The sequence below is a fragment of the Astatotilapia calliptera genome, chromosome 3, assembly GCF_900246225.1.
Source record: "Astatotilapia calliptera chromosome 3, fAstCal1.2, whole genome shotgun sequence".
In the NCBI taxonomy this organism is placed as follows: Eukaryota; Metazoa; Chordata; class Actinopteri; order Cichliformes; family Cichlidae; genus Astatotilapia; species Astatotilapia calliptera.
This window is the reverse complement of record NC_039304.1, coordinates 39,320,967-39,335,834: the sequence shown is the minus strand read 5'-3', so window position 1 is coordinate 39,335,834 and position 14,868 is coordinate 39,320,967. Positions and strand designations below refer to the sequence as shown.

The 14,868-nt window shown below is 37.5% G+C and overlaps 1 protein-coding gene across 1 annotated transcript; it reads left to right on the top strand.

Moving 5' to 3' along the window:
• The first annotated feature begins 257 nt into the window (after positions 1–257).
• On the top strand, positions 258–4,950 carry LOC113014612 (uncharacterized). Its single transcript, XM_026156275.1, has 7 exons — positions 258–287; positions 1,270–1,388; positions 1,471–1,659; positions 2,257–2,409; positions 3,847–4,005; positions 4,453–4,548; positions 4,630–4,950. Exons 4-7 carry the CDS (start codon positions 2,287–2,289, stop codon positions 4,948–4,950), a joined length of 699 nt encoding a protein of 232 aa, XP_026012060.1. The 5' UTR covers positions 258–287; positions 1,270–1,388; positions 1,471–1,659; positions 2,257–2,286.
• Positions 4,951–14,868: the final 9,918 nt, after the last annotated feature.

Sequence of the window (14,868 nt, the reverse complement as noted above, 5' to 3'; positions counted from 1 at the left end):
AGCCAATAAAATGTGTGCTTTAGTTTCTGTGTGAACGGGGTGGTGGAGTCCTCATGGCCAGCGAGCTCCACTAAATGAAATATGAGATGTGACAATATAGTTTATATCGATATAGTCTACATTATCATTATACTCGTGGAGCCGCAAGTTTGCCTCTCTTTCGTCCACTTTTGTCTCTACGCTGTGTTACTCCGCCTCTCTCCTTCACTGAACACAACTCCCCCTCCCCCATCGCTTCACCTGCAGGCAACGACAAGATGGACACGGCAGCTATCAAAGAGGAGCTGGTCGGTAAAAAGAAAACATTTGAAGATTACTATTTTAGTACTGTCAGCGTAAAGTTAATGCCATAACTGCATTAACGGGGCAAATCTCCGTTAACTAGTTACCGCGGATCACCCCGTGCGTGGGGCTGGGTGGCGTTAGTGAGCTAACCGGGCTAACGCGTTGACGCACGGCCTAAAATCCTTTCATCTCAAAAATCGACAGTCTGCCTTATGTATGAATTCTGGTTGTGCTTACTGACCTCGAACCAATTTTATGTGGTACACAGCTTAAAAAAATATGTCAAAAAATGTTTTGGTACGACTTTGGTAAGCTATGAAGCTGCACTGCTTGATGGATTGTTGGAGCATTACGTACTCTGCTTCAACGTAATATTACCATATTATGCGTGTAAGGACCATAAATGGCGCCTGTAAGAGACACGGTTACAAAGAGGATTTCAAACTCCAGGCTGTCAGTTGCGCAGTAGAACTTGGAAACAGAGCAGCTGCGAAATCTGTCTTTGTTATTATGCTCAGCATCTTTTATTTTACATTTTGACTGCACAATTGTGAGCTTTTTGTTATGCACAAAACAACATTGTTTTGGTTTATTTATGGAGCACCATTAATAAATGCACTGATAATTTAAACAGATGCTTCAGGAGTTTTATCCCACTCATACTCTCAATCCAATGTTTGTCATTCTAAGTTGTAAAACCAATCACACAAAATTATCCTTGGCTTACATAATACATCCCAGTATACTGTTGGTGCATTCCATGTAGAATACAATTTGTTAATAATAAATTAAATAAATTAAACATTTGATGTAATGTATGTTTTGTAAATTATTTGTTTTACTGTGTTTCACATGGCATTTTACAAGGCAGAATCAGCTCACTTTAGTGAGCCAAAAAAATTAGGACAGGAGAAAAAAATTCTTAAGTAATGTCAGGAAGCTGGTATTTTATTTTAAAACTAATTGCTATTTTTATTTATTTAGAGAATTAAAAGCCAACTCCAGACCACTGCTTGTCCTGATTTATGAGGGACTGATGAGGAGTTGGTAAGGAGAGGAATCAGAACAGGAGTGCCTGCCCCCCGCCCCAAACACATTATCAGGTAATGTAACTTTGGTAATTTGAGATTAATTCAGGTTTCTTTTGAATTGTTGACACTGTCCTCTCCTCTCTTCTCATTATAGCTTTTGTATGCAGTGCCAGTTCTGCTCTTTTGTCTGTTCAAGCCAAGAAGTACTCTTAAGACATCACCAGCTACGACATAGAAGAGGATTTCATTTGCCCTGTGTTTACAGTGACTGCGTCTGTTCGTTCAGGACACGAGGGGCATTGAAGTCTCACCTCAGCAGATCACACAACAGGGCTAAGAAAAGGCAGGAGATCTCAACATTTTTTTGTGATTTTTGTGAATTTAAGGAAAACTGCTCACAGCATACATTTATTTCACATATTTTAAGGCACTTAAAAAAATCAGACTGTATCCTGTCCTTTCCAAAAATGTGACTATGCTACCAACAATTTAACAACCTTTACGTCACACACAAGCAGAAAGCACAAAAACTCAAAAGATATAAAAAACTGTATTAGACTGATTTCTCATGCAAATGCATGTCCTAGTGAAAGTAGCTCCCCTGATAAATCCTTAAATACCTCTCAGGAGCCAGAGACATTACCAAGTGGTTCAGGTGTAGCATCAAGTGATAAAGAGGACAATGAGTTTGTAGATTACCAATGTCTTGAACATAAAATAGCTAGACTTTTTCTATGCATGCAAACATTGTTACATGTTTCTAAAAGTGCTTTGCAGAGAATTATTGAGGAAATTAGTGACATTTTAAAATTTTCTCAGGTTCATTCATTTCAAAGAATCAAACAGGTGCTTGCTTAACAGAACATTGAGGCAGATGATGATGTAATTAAAAATATAAATGATGCACTTTTCAAAACCAACCCATTAATTATCTCAACAGAACCAAAAGGTGAAGAAGACGGATAAGAACATGGCACTCATCACCCAAAAGATGGACATCACATTCTCTCTCAGGAGGAAAGAAGTTGTGGAGATGCAGCCCTTGGTCAAGGAAATGCAGCTCAGATGGCCAGCTCTCTTCTTGAAAGAACAGGTAAGATAATCTCTTAAATATTTAAAGGAAAACTTCCGTTTTTTTCTTCTTCCCTTTTTCCCCAGTGTGGTCTTATTTCTAAAATTGAAAACGTTCATTTATTCACCCAGAAAAATTTCAAGGCATTTGGAGTTGTTAGAAAGAAATTTTAATCCCAATGTTACGAGTCAGTCGTTTTGCAAGAGAGAGCTGAGCCACGGTTATGGGGAAAGGATTCACTGAGACAACTAAGAAATGCCTGAATTAAGCCAAAAACCACTCTGGAGGGATTTTAATCTAAGGAAATAACATTAAAATGTGTTTAAAAGCTCCAAAAAGTTGATTTTACATGATATAGGACCTTTACAATTCCTTCTGAACAACTCCAAATGCCTCGAAACTTGTCTGGGTGAGTAAATGAACGTGAGCTCCATTTCTTGTGCCCTTGAGAAGCATCTGTTTGTATCACTCCAATATCTTGTAGAAAAGGTTGAAGGCTACCGTTGAGCTAACAATGCTAGTGGTAAAATATAAAAAAATACTTGGCTCTAAAAATATGAACTCTATTGAAGTGAAATCTATTTACTTGTCAACTTGCTGTGTATAATAACGGATTGCTTTTATTTCGCTCTTCTCTGGGCACCCAAAGCGCTTTATAATTCCACTACTCACTCACTCACTCTCACATTCACACATCGGTGCAGGGAAACCACAGTTGTAGCCACAGCTGCCCTGGGGTAGACTGACAGAAGTGACGCTGCCATATCGCGCCACTGGGCCCTCTGGCCAACACCAGTAAGCGGTGGGGTAAAGGGTCTTGCCCAAGGACACAACGACCAGGACAGAGAGAGCTGGGGATAGAACCAGCATCCTTCCGGTTACAGATGAGCTTCCCAACCCCCTGAACCACGGTCGCCGCAATGACTTGTCTTCACTGGGCATCTAGAATCTTTTGGTGCTGACCCTTAGCGGGCAACAGCCATGAAACTCACAGAACAGGATTGAGAAAGTCACTTACGTGTTATGAAAGTATACAAATTTGACCACAGGATGTTATTCTTACTTCATTTCTACATAACTATAAAATTAATGGAATTTTTTCAATGAATTTAAAATACAATTTATTGATTTATTTCTTTTCTGCAATACATCCTGTAACAATTGAAACCATTATTTTGTCTTATCAACATTTGATTAGGTATTCTATAGACTTACTGTAAAATCTGCCGATCAGATTTTTCTTGTTTTTTTTTTGTTTTTTTTTAATACGTCAGTTATAATTTGTACCACCACTACCACTAAAAGAAAAAAAATCCAATCAAGGCCTGACCAATAGATCAACCGAGACTAACTAAATGTTTTGAAATTAAGCTCTTTTAACCAAATTTGAAAACAATGTGATTTTTATATAATGTACCTTTAAAAGTTTTCTTCTATATTTTTTTTGTTGCTTTGTAGATTTGTGCGGAATTCTCACGCATTACCACCAAGGATCTCATGGGGACCTTCATGACTGCCCTCGACACTTACTCACTTCGGCTGATTAAGCTGTATCGAATTAGAAAAGCTGCTTTCCGCAATGACATGGATTCCCTGTTGCAGAAGTTTGATGAACAGGTAATATATAAAAATGTATTTGTGTCTGGTTTATGAGGAACCTGAAGTTCCCACTGTAACGAAAGATACTTTATTAAATATTTACTAAATTGATGTAAAAATTGTTAGTTTTCAAAAAGTGTGTCCTGAATGGGATTATAAGCTAACAAGCAGCGCTGTGTTTGGCAGATTGCAGGTAATGACAGACAGTTCAACTCTCATCCCACTCATGGCACTTTTTGTTATAAATGTTGTAATAAGTGTGCTACATTTGTTGCACATCAAAATTACTTAAAAAAATAAATAAATAAAAAAAACTGACAAAAACATGACCAATTATCTGTAATAACTCATTTCAACATCTTATTTCTTAAGGCTGTATTTTGAGCAACAACACTTAATGTGTTTTAAAAACAAAATGGTAGGTTTATAAATGAGACTGAGTCTTATTTGATTTCCTTGTTTTAGGTCTCAAACATAGTCCAGCATCGACGAACCATCAGTTTGGAAGGGTTACCGATATTTGTTCGCGACGACGAGACCAAACTCTTCTTAACATGTCTGGTGAGTATGCAAATCTACTCAATCTTCAGTTTTGGTTTTCAGAGACTTGTATGTACTGTTGTTGTTGTTTTTTATGCATAGGATACAGATCAAGTAGAGAGGGCAACCCGAGGTGTTACGGTGGGCATCCTCACTGTTCTGGAGGACTACGTGGGACCCAACTCGCAGTCCACAGTGGTCAACACTGCCATTGTTTTGGAAGAGGGCATTATTCTTGATGATCTGCCAGACCTTCCCACTGCCTTTGCCTACTTGTTTGGCCTACTTTATGGGCTCAACATGGAGTTTCCCAAAGAACTCAAGTACACATTTGAAGCTGTGCAACACATTTTTATGGAGTTGACATCTACCTGTTCCCAGAGGATAAGAAGCTTCAAAACCAAGCTCTTAACCAAAGTCTAACCTATTTGACAACATGTTCAACTCAAATGCAACTTGTGTAAAACAGAATGGCAATTTGTTTTGATTTACTGTTTTTGGGTTTCGTGGCAAGTTGCTCTGAAAAAAGTTAATTTCTGTCTTTAAGAAAACGGTAAGGTGCAGAAAGTTCTGAATCAATGTCTTCTGTTCTAACTTTACTTAATGTAGCTTGCATGGCTGATTGCAGATTTCATGTATAACATGTTATTATAAAATGTTGAAAGGTTTTATTCTAACTTGAGCTGTTTTAAACAATTTTTATAATCTGGTTTTAGGTACATTTGTATTAGTTTTATAACAAATGTGGCGCGATACTGAACTTCACAGGAAATTGGAGTGTTGATACCATTACTATTAAAAGACAAGTGGTGGAAAAATTTGTTTGAAAGTTGTTAGCTGTATGGAAACCAGGAAGTTGTTCACATCCTGCCATCTGATGTTTTGAATCTGTTTGTTAGTGACTATCAAGATAGGTTTGATATTCTGTCTGACAACACCACCTTTAAAATTGGATGAGTAACATTTGTTACAAAAATTTGACTTTTTTTGTGTTTTTGGAAGGACTTTATTTGTGGCTGAATGTTGTCAGTATGTTAAAAATGGCTGATCTCAAAAGTCAACATTGTCAGTGGTGCAGTTGTGTTTGAACACAAAGTTATTTGAAAATCAACTGTAAACATTCATTGGTACAACAGGGAGCACCTCATGAAAACTATGAAAGATACTTTTTCTAAACTTTAGGAAATTGATTGGCAAAACAAAAAAAATATGTTGTGTAAACTTTAGGAAATACGTTGCCAAAACGAAAGCTAATACCTTGTGTAAACTTTAGGAAATACGTTGCCAAAACTAAAACTAATACCTTGTGTAAACTTTAGGAAATACGTTGCCAAAACTAAAACTAATACCTTGTGTAAACTTTAGGAAATACGTTGCCAAAACTAAAACTAATACCTTGTGTAAACTTTAGGAAATACGTTGCAAAAACAATAAAATATGAGTTGAGAAAAAGGACAATTATTAATTTTGTCAACACAAAAACATTAGCTAAAGCAACTTATCACCTAAACTTGAAATTATAAGTTATCCATCAGAACCTAAAAACGTAAATGCAGTCGGTTGCCTTGAGTTTTTAAGTTTTAGCAACGTTTTTTTTTTTACAGTGTAGCCTGTTTGGCGCCCTGGGCGAACACTCCCTCTGCCCCCCAATCCATACTGAATTTTGCCAGAGAAACGCACACACACACACACACACACACACACACACACACAAGAAGAGAGAGTTGTATGCAAACTGCTACCAAACAGCCATAATAATTCGTCATATGAGAACAGGACAAATCAACAATTGACAATGTCTAATTAATATTAAAACCTGTAACATAATGTATTGTTTGGAGTTTAGTCTGTTACTGTTGCTATTTTTACCATTTCTTCTTGGAGCAACTGTAACCCACATAATTTCCTTAGGGATTAATAAAGTATTCTGATTCTGGTTGTTTCAGGATGACCTGCCATTATCCAACACTGAAAAAAAGGGACTGGCCATCTCTTGGATTTATGTAAGCATCTTGCATGCATTTAACACAATTGCCTCATGTTTTAAAGTTAAATGTAACTATATAGTGTAAAAACTACATGATATGCAGAAAGGGTGTATTAAATTGTTCATATCATGTTCAGGTGACGTAAGTCAATAAGATAGCAACGTTAAATCTCGTGAAACCACGCGTGATTTCATCTCGCGGGCTTTGGATCGTGGTTTAAAAAAGGCATCCATCTCAGTCAAGTCGAGCAGCCAACTCTACGTTTTTGGTATGTCTTGATTTTTTGAATTCATTTTTACCATAATTCAGCCAAATGTAGTTAAACGTCTAGAGTGTCGCCATGTAACATGCTAAAAAAGAGCCGTTAGCTTATTTGCTGTTTTATCTGTTGTCAAAGAATTGGCGCTTTTTCATTTGAATTTGTCTTTGGCACAAGAGCCGTAATATCACATTAAACCTAATTACGAGGCACTCATAACATAATTTGGTTTTCTGTGTGAATAGATTTGTCAACTGACTCTTCAGTTACATTGTGTATTTACTGCACCGTGGTGTTAGTGAGATTTTGGACATTGAACAGCTTTAGCTAATATCATCAGCGGCATTATGCTAGCTTACATCCCTACCCCTCCTGCCCTCACCTGCTGTCCTTTTGTTTTTGTTTTTTTTGCTGCACATTGAGAGATGACCTCTATTCTGCATTTCACCAGGAGTCAGCTGATGGATTGTGGGTTCAAGGTGTTATGGTAAGAAAGTATATTCTATTTTCGTTTCTGTAACTTAATTATAATAGGTTTTTTATAATTATTAGGTGCATGCATACTCACCCTATTAATACAACTGAGAGATCCAAAATCTGCCATAGGTTTAACTTATACCTGTATGTATTGCCAGAAAGGTGATTACTGGACTCACATTAATGCACACTTGAACTGAAATGAGGTTGTAACTTGTGGGTTGTTGGGTTGCAAATCAGAAACAAACATCTTTGGATTTTTTTTAATCCCATAAGATCTGGAAACACAGTTTTTATTCAACAAAACATTACTGATTAACCAAGCACAGTGCCTGCTGTTATTTCAAAATAATTTTATGTCATTTCAGATAAAATGCAGCATTCCAGTGCATCCCAACCATGCCTTTACAGTCAAGGTTTCTGACGGAGCTGAGTTTTTCTCTGACAGTCTGCTGAAAGTGTTTGCAAAGTGATCGGGGGAACAGGGCACAAAGCTAAAGGATGTAGCGGCCATAATGACAGTAAGAACTTTAAAATTCTTTAACTACAAAGTGTATATGTATTGCATTAGGTCAGTAAAAGATTTTTATGCTGCATCCATTGAAACAGTCAACTATTACCTGTGAGTAATGATTCCACTAAAAGGATGCCATAATTTTCGTCATGCATTTACTGGCCCACTGAGAAAAAATTATCTTTTTTTAAAAATAAATGTTCTGGAAACTATATATCCATAAAGTTGATGTCAAACAGGAACTTTTGATATTGCTTTGTAGATGCTGGTGTTGCATGTTGACTGGTTTAAAAAGTCAAGAGTTTTTGTCTGGGATCATTTTCTTCTGTGCTACTGAAAAGTTCACAAATCTCTGTTTTCTTTGTTATAATAGTCAAGGATGACATTAATGCTCGGAGTCCCTCATCAAAGTGCTCCGCATCTGTGTGAAAGACAATTGTAACATCTTGGTGCAGGAGTTCATGGTGAGTGTTTTATGAGTAGATTGTGGCTTTGCAACATTTAAAAATGCATTTAGTTATCCACTTGATCCTCATTGGACTGGTTAGGACCAGTAGTCCTCTTTAATAATTTGAAGTTCACATGAGGCCTGGTAGTGAACTCGGCCGCCGGCCCTTGAGGCCCCATCCCCACCCCTGTATTAGGGGTCACATCAGTGTGAAAAAACTTTAAATTTGTCATTCTAATGAACAAAGGAAAATCCCACCAATATTTATATTAGCTTTTGTTTGAAAAAATGACCAACTGACCAACAGCTAACCAAATTGTGGGGCTGAAAGTCTAAATTCTAACATCTTCTGAGTGACATAACCTGGATTTCTGATGGGCCGGTGTCTTTCTAACAAAAACTAATGTAAAGCATTTGAAATTATTATGTTTTTCACCCTCTCTTAGAAACTCTGTTAGACCATGAATGGCAGCATGGCAGGCCACTCTTTGGCTATAGCTATTTACTATGTTGCTTGCATTGGTTTAAATTACTCTAACATTAGAACTGGTAGATTCAAAAGAGATGAGTTTAAAAAGGAATCTTAAAGAAATGTTTTGTGTTTAACCAGGACTTGACTGAGGCCACTGCACAGATTGAGAAAACCACAATGAACATCTGTCTCCAGAGGATGCACCAGGCAATGACTTTTCTGATGTTGTTCTTCAAGATCTGGATAACGTGACCTTTGCAGTAGCCATGCTGTTTGGACCTTTTTTATTCCTTCAACATGAGTTACCCATCACAACTCTGCTACACTTTTGAGGTGATTCAATGGGTGGTAATGGAGTTGGATGCAACTCAGCTCTCAAGAAAAGCTCACAACTAAGACAAAACTGCTCCTGCAACGAAGCTCACTGTTATGCATGTGAGGTGACCAGCTCTAGGTGAGAGGACATTTAAATCTCACACTTGTTCTGCTGCATTTTTGAAGCTCAATTCCAGGAACGGATCGCAGGGTTCATTTTTATATACTCTGCAACTGCCATGAGGACGAGCCGTTTTTTGTTGTTGTTTGTTTTTCCTTTTGCTCTGTACAAGTTCTGTTTGTCTGTTTGGCAGCATTTTTAAATTTCTCTTTGTATTTTTTCTTTCTTTTACTAGTGAAGAGATGTAGCGTGAACAGTTATACAGTCTAAATATCCCATATGGGTCGTGTGAAATGGTATTTTCAGTTTCATTCAGTTGAAGTAAAGAACGTTGAATATTTCTAAGTGTGCTGTTTTGAACCAAGATGTCACAGTATGATCAGTGCTGTAATTTTTGACAGTCACTGTATCAATGTTATTTTTGCGTCTCTTGAATAAAGGTTTTGACCTGCAAGTGCTAATTTCTTTAGTTATTGGGGTAAAATGGGTAGTGTTAATAGGAAGGTGTTTGCCAATTCAGTAACCTAATTTAATGTTAATGGAAACTAACATTACCTCAAATTGTTTAGTCATAATTGTTGTTTAACTGAATCTTGACGTTAGAGGCCTTAAATAGAATGTTTTGTATTGTTCTTTCCCAACATTTTTCAAAAGAAACAGTCCAATTTCTTTGCTGTGATTGATTCCAGAGAACACGGAAGAACTGACATTATTTAACTGTTGATTTATATAGATTCAGTAGAGGAGTAATGTCAGTTTAATTCTTTACCTACTGTCAATGCAGTGAAATTAGACATTTTGTTTTGAAAGGTTACTGGTGGATGCCAGCAACCATCTTGGAAGAGAACAATACAATCTGTTATAAGGCCTCCATTTGAAAATTGTGTATTTGATACTAGAATATAATAGCAAAATGTAATTTGAAGATAACATGTAGTATTTAAGTGACCAAGTAGTATTGGGTAAAAGTTATTGAATCGTGTTGGGATAACGTGAGAAAATTGTGAAGGATTAAAATATTCCAAGAGCTCAAATTACTTCATCAAAACATGTTTAAGTCACATTTTATCAACACAAATTGCACAAGTTTATTGAACATGAATAAATTGTGTTAATTTAACTCAATTGTTTAAGTTGCTGCCAAAGCAAAACATCTGTGTGCAACAAATGTCCACCATTGAATTAAGTAAATCCAACAACATATTTTTTTCAGTGAATGACACATCTGCTTACCTGTATCTTTTGCTCGTTTCTCCTCCTCTTCTTTTCTCTTTTTTCTAAACTGAGGACCTGATGGCTTTGAACTTTTCTTGTCCATCTTCCATTGGTTTTAATTTTGCACTCCAGTATGAACACAAATCCCCCAACTTGAGGATCACCCCAACATAACCTAATAGACCTACACTTTAGTTCACAGATTCACTTTGTCTAGGGTGCATTTCTGGGATTTCACACAACCCAGGATTCCCGTCATAAATACATAACGGGCTTGGATTTGCAACATCGATTTAAATCATCAAACTGTAAATTATAAATTTTAAATTGTTATTGATCCCTTTACCCCGAGTCCTAAAGTGTATATTTATTTTCTTACTCTTCTTATATTTATTGTTTGTTTACTTGCACTGCTGTAACTGGAGCCTCGTTGTCTCGTGTCTCTATATACTGGACTGTATGTAGCGGAGATGACAATAAAGTTTACTTTGACTTCAGCAGTGAGCAGGCGCACCGAGGGCTCTCACGCTCACTTTTCGCGTATAGAATTTCGAAAAAACATCGGTGCAAATTATAAGTCTGCATCATAATGTCTGATGTTTACGTGTTTGTTGTTTTGTTTTTATTTTGTTATATTTTGCAAGTTGGTTATTAGATGCTGCTCCAGCCAGCCAGAGAATCCCCCGCCGCCCGCCCTCTCCTCCCTGTGCAGCAAGCAGCAGGAGCACCTCGCAAACGAAGGACGCCCTTACTCCCAGCAAATGGGCGATAGAAAACCGATCGGTGCCTATGCCATTCCCAATATGCGCTGGCTGACGTCGGGGCAGCATGAGTACGAGCATTTTTTTTTTGTACTTTTTGTTTTATTTATTTTTTTGTTTTTTTGCCGATGTCCGTGATGCCGCCCCGGGCAACAGCCCGTGTCGCCCGTATCAAAAACCACTACTGCCCAGCCAGACTGCAGGTCATAACTTCTCACCTGAAGTTCAGTTCACCTGACACTCGGACCGACACCGGCGGCCGCCTCGGGTCTCTCCTCCTCCCGCCTCACCTTTCCGCCATCCACCTGCCAGCGTGCTGCACCTGCTGGCCTCCACCACTTGCTAATGTTACTCAATCTGTGAAAGCTCCGCAATAGCCACCACCAAACAATTGAGTTATTTTTACACATCTCCCAGCATCTGGCCAATCCACCACCTTTCAGTGTTTATACCGTTACAGAAAAAAACGAAAAAAAAAACCCATCGGCCCATAAAAACGAAAAATGATAAATGGCCTGTATTTATATAGTGCTTTTACTAGTCCCTAAGGACCCCAAAGCGCTTTACACAACCAGTCATCCACCCATTCACACACACATTCCCACACTGGTGATGGCAGCTACATTGTAGCCACAGTCACCCTGGGGCGCACTGACAGAGGCGCCCCAGGGTGGCTGTGGCTACAAATGCCTGGTATGCCCGATGGCCAGTCCAGCTATGGTCAACAGCATCTGCAGTTTCAACATTAAACACTTCAGTTTAATGAATAACTCTTTACTTTAAATAATGTTACTGAAAATAAAAACATGTTTCACTTACCTGTAGATGCAACAATTAGAGACAAAGATAGGAGGATTATTAAAGACGCCATCTCTGACAAGTGAATGAAGACAGTGGAGCAGCTGAAAGCTGTTAGGAGTCAAAGAAGAAGATGTGGTTAAAAATATGGACATTGGCAGTTCTCAAACACCACAAGCAAGAACATCATCATCACAAGTTTTCCTCTTGCAACATAGTGCAATAAAAACACAACATAGTCACAGTCAAAAGAAGGTGATAAATAATGAGAAAAACATACAACTTTATCTCAGAGTAACTGACATTTATTCACTTCAGCAGCTGAACTTTTGCACGTTTCTTCTTGCTTCTGTTTCATGAGTGTAAGCTGCCAAATTTCAACCTGCTCTGGTCAAATAAAACTGACAGGAGTGCAGATAAGATCAAAATAAGATTTATGTTAGACACTCAGCATGGTGTGTGTCCTCCCAGCTGTGGTGTCACAGTAGGTCACCCTAGTAATATTCACATCACATAAAGTTAGCACAGAAGGAAATTTGTGTTTGGTTTTGGTTGATTATTTCCAAATAAATGACACCAAACAAGAGCAGAACAAATTCTTTGGCAGACAAGATTTAGTACATTTTTCATGGGCTCGACCGAAATACTCAACTCTGCTGCTAAGGGAATTTAACAGACTTTCCAACAGTATAAGATATTTTTTTTCCAAGAAGCATCATTACAAAGAAATAATAAACCAAACAAAAATGGTCTTTTTCTTTAAGTTTGGGGGATGGCTGTCCACAGAAGTTATTTAAGCTGAGTTAGCAGTATGCAACATCACATGTCGTAAAATTAGTAATAATTATAACTGACTCCATGAGTCAATTATATTTTGAGCAGCGCTGGGAGCCGCATATACAGGTCGAACCTTCATAGAGATGACCTTTATTCTCTTTTTTATATCTGTACTTGCGTCAGGGAATTTCCTATAAAGTGGCAAAAAAAAGGCCAATTTTGTTTTCACTTCTGTTTTTGATATTACTTGTGTTACTCTAAAGTTTTTCTGGATTTTTCTAACAGATGGGGAGAAGTTTGCCCTTTAAAGTGTGCTTAACATTGTAAACTTTGCATTTTAACTTTAACCTTGATTTTTCCAAAACAACTCAGTTTTGATAGCTATGGAAAATCATGCCTGCTTCTCCTGACTACACAACCTCTGGTGCAAAAATGAATTGATGAGCTATATATAGGTAGATATGATAGATTTGTTTGTTCATTTCACTGCAACAACACATTGTTGCAAAGAACTGCAGACAGTTATGTGTGTGTAGGTGTTTTCCACCTCACTGATCTGTACTGCTTATTTTTGTCTGATCTCTATCCAAGATCTATAAAAATGTAGAAAAGACACAGGAAATCATATTTTGGACTATTTGACCTGTGTAAACAAAAAACAAAACAAAACACAAAAATAAACAAGTTTACAAGATTACTCTGAATTATACTAAATACATTTATTTAAAAAAGTTTCACTCATCTGTAGATGCAGGAATTAGAAATGTAATCAAGAGGACCTTGAGACAACTCATCTGTGACAACATTTTGGAGACAATGCAGCACCTACACCCAAACGTATTATGAAAGAAGAAGAGAGAGAACATTACATCTGTTACAGCTCACAACTCCCCTTTATTAACCGCAGAAGCATAAAAATGTCACATCAATATCAACAGTAATGAGTCATACAAACTTCCCCATTCATTCCGGGACATGATCATTGACACCAAACATGATTATTCAAAGTGTCACTCTATACTGCAAACAGTTCCTATTTCAGAATCAATGCAGTTATAAATAAATAAAATAAAATGATCTGTTAACATTTTCCCAGAAGTAAAATGTTCTTTTTTATATTTATTCATGGAGAGTAACAAACTGCCCTTTGTAAGCTGTACGTTATATTTTTTTTCTGTTTTACAAATTCAGTTGCATTCATGGGAGTTAAAATCTGATTATATTACAGAAATAGATTCTGATTTACTTTAACACAGGGCTCAGAGATCATTGTGGTTTTCAATGAGTTCTTTCATATGACAGAAGAGTCGTGGCTGTTCTGAGTTCCAGGTGTGCTCCGTCTTTAGCTGCAGTATTTGAAGGCTGGATGAGGAGCAACTCTCCACTATATTGTTTTCACCCCTGCGGTGGTAATCAGGCTCCTGTGTTAGCTTTTAGTGCTTTGTGATCGTCTCTTCTTGTCCTGTAGCCAGTCTGTTGCTCCGTGCAGTCAGTGCTCCACTCCATGATGTTGTATGTCTCCTCAGTCTGAGTTGTGCTTTGTCAGGTAATATTTCAGGACAGTTTCTAAGAATTTCAGCACTTACACCGTTTCATAAGAGGATTTATTTCTGTTAATTGTGACAGAAACAGAAATTTCTTTCAATTTAGTTTTGGAGGTTGTTGAGTTTAGGGCATTTCTCTATAGTTTGAGGTTCTTGTGTGACCTGCTTTGAATCAAAGTGTTGTGACTCCTGCAGCACAAATGAGGATCAGATGGGATTTGGTCACCTTCATCCACAGACCTTTTGTTATTGTGGTGTTCACCTAACATCATCATCCTCGCTCTGAAAGCCACACATACCTGTTTCTCTTCACAGCATCAAATGTCCCTGACAGTCAGCAGGTCTGCAAAAATCACACACCCTGTTTGTACATCATGTCATATGTTCTATTTCAGTGAATGTGTGAAGTTTTTTTTTACTTGATTGAATTTAAAGAGTTAATAAAAAGCTTGAGTGAGCTAAATTTGCATCTGAAAGAAAGTTGTGACACATTCTGTGTTTCCTTTTTCAGTTTTTATTCTTTTTTTATTAATAAATAATTTGATGGCCAAGACATTTCTGAACATCATACTGGTAATTAGGGCAGATGTGCAGGTGAACAGTCCTACACAACAGACCGAAAGAAACCAGAACAAACCAGTATACCGCGTTT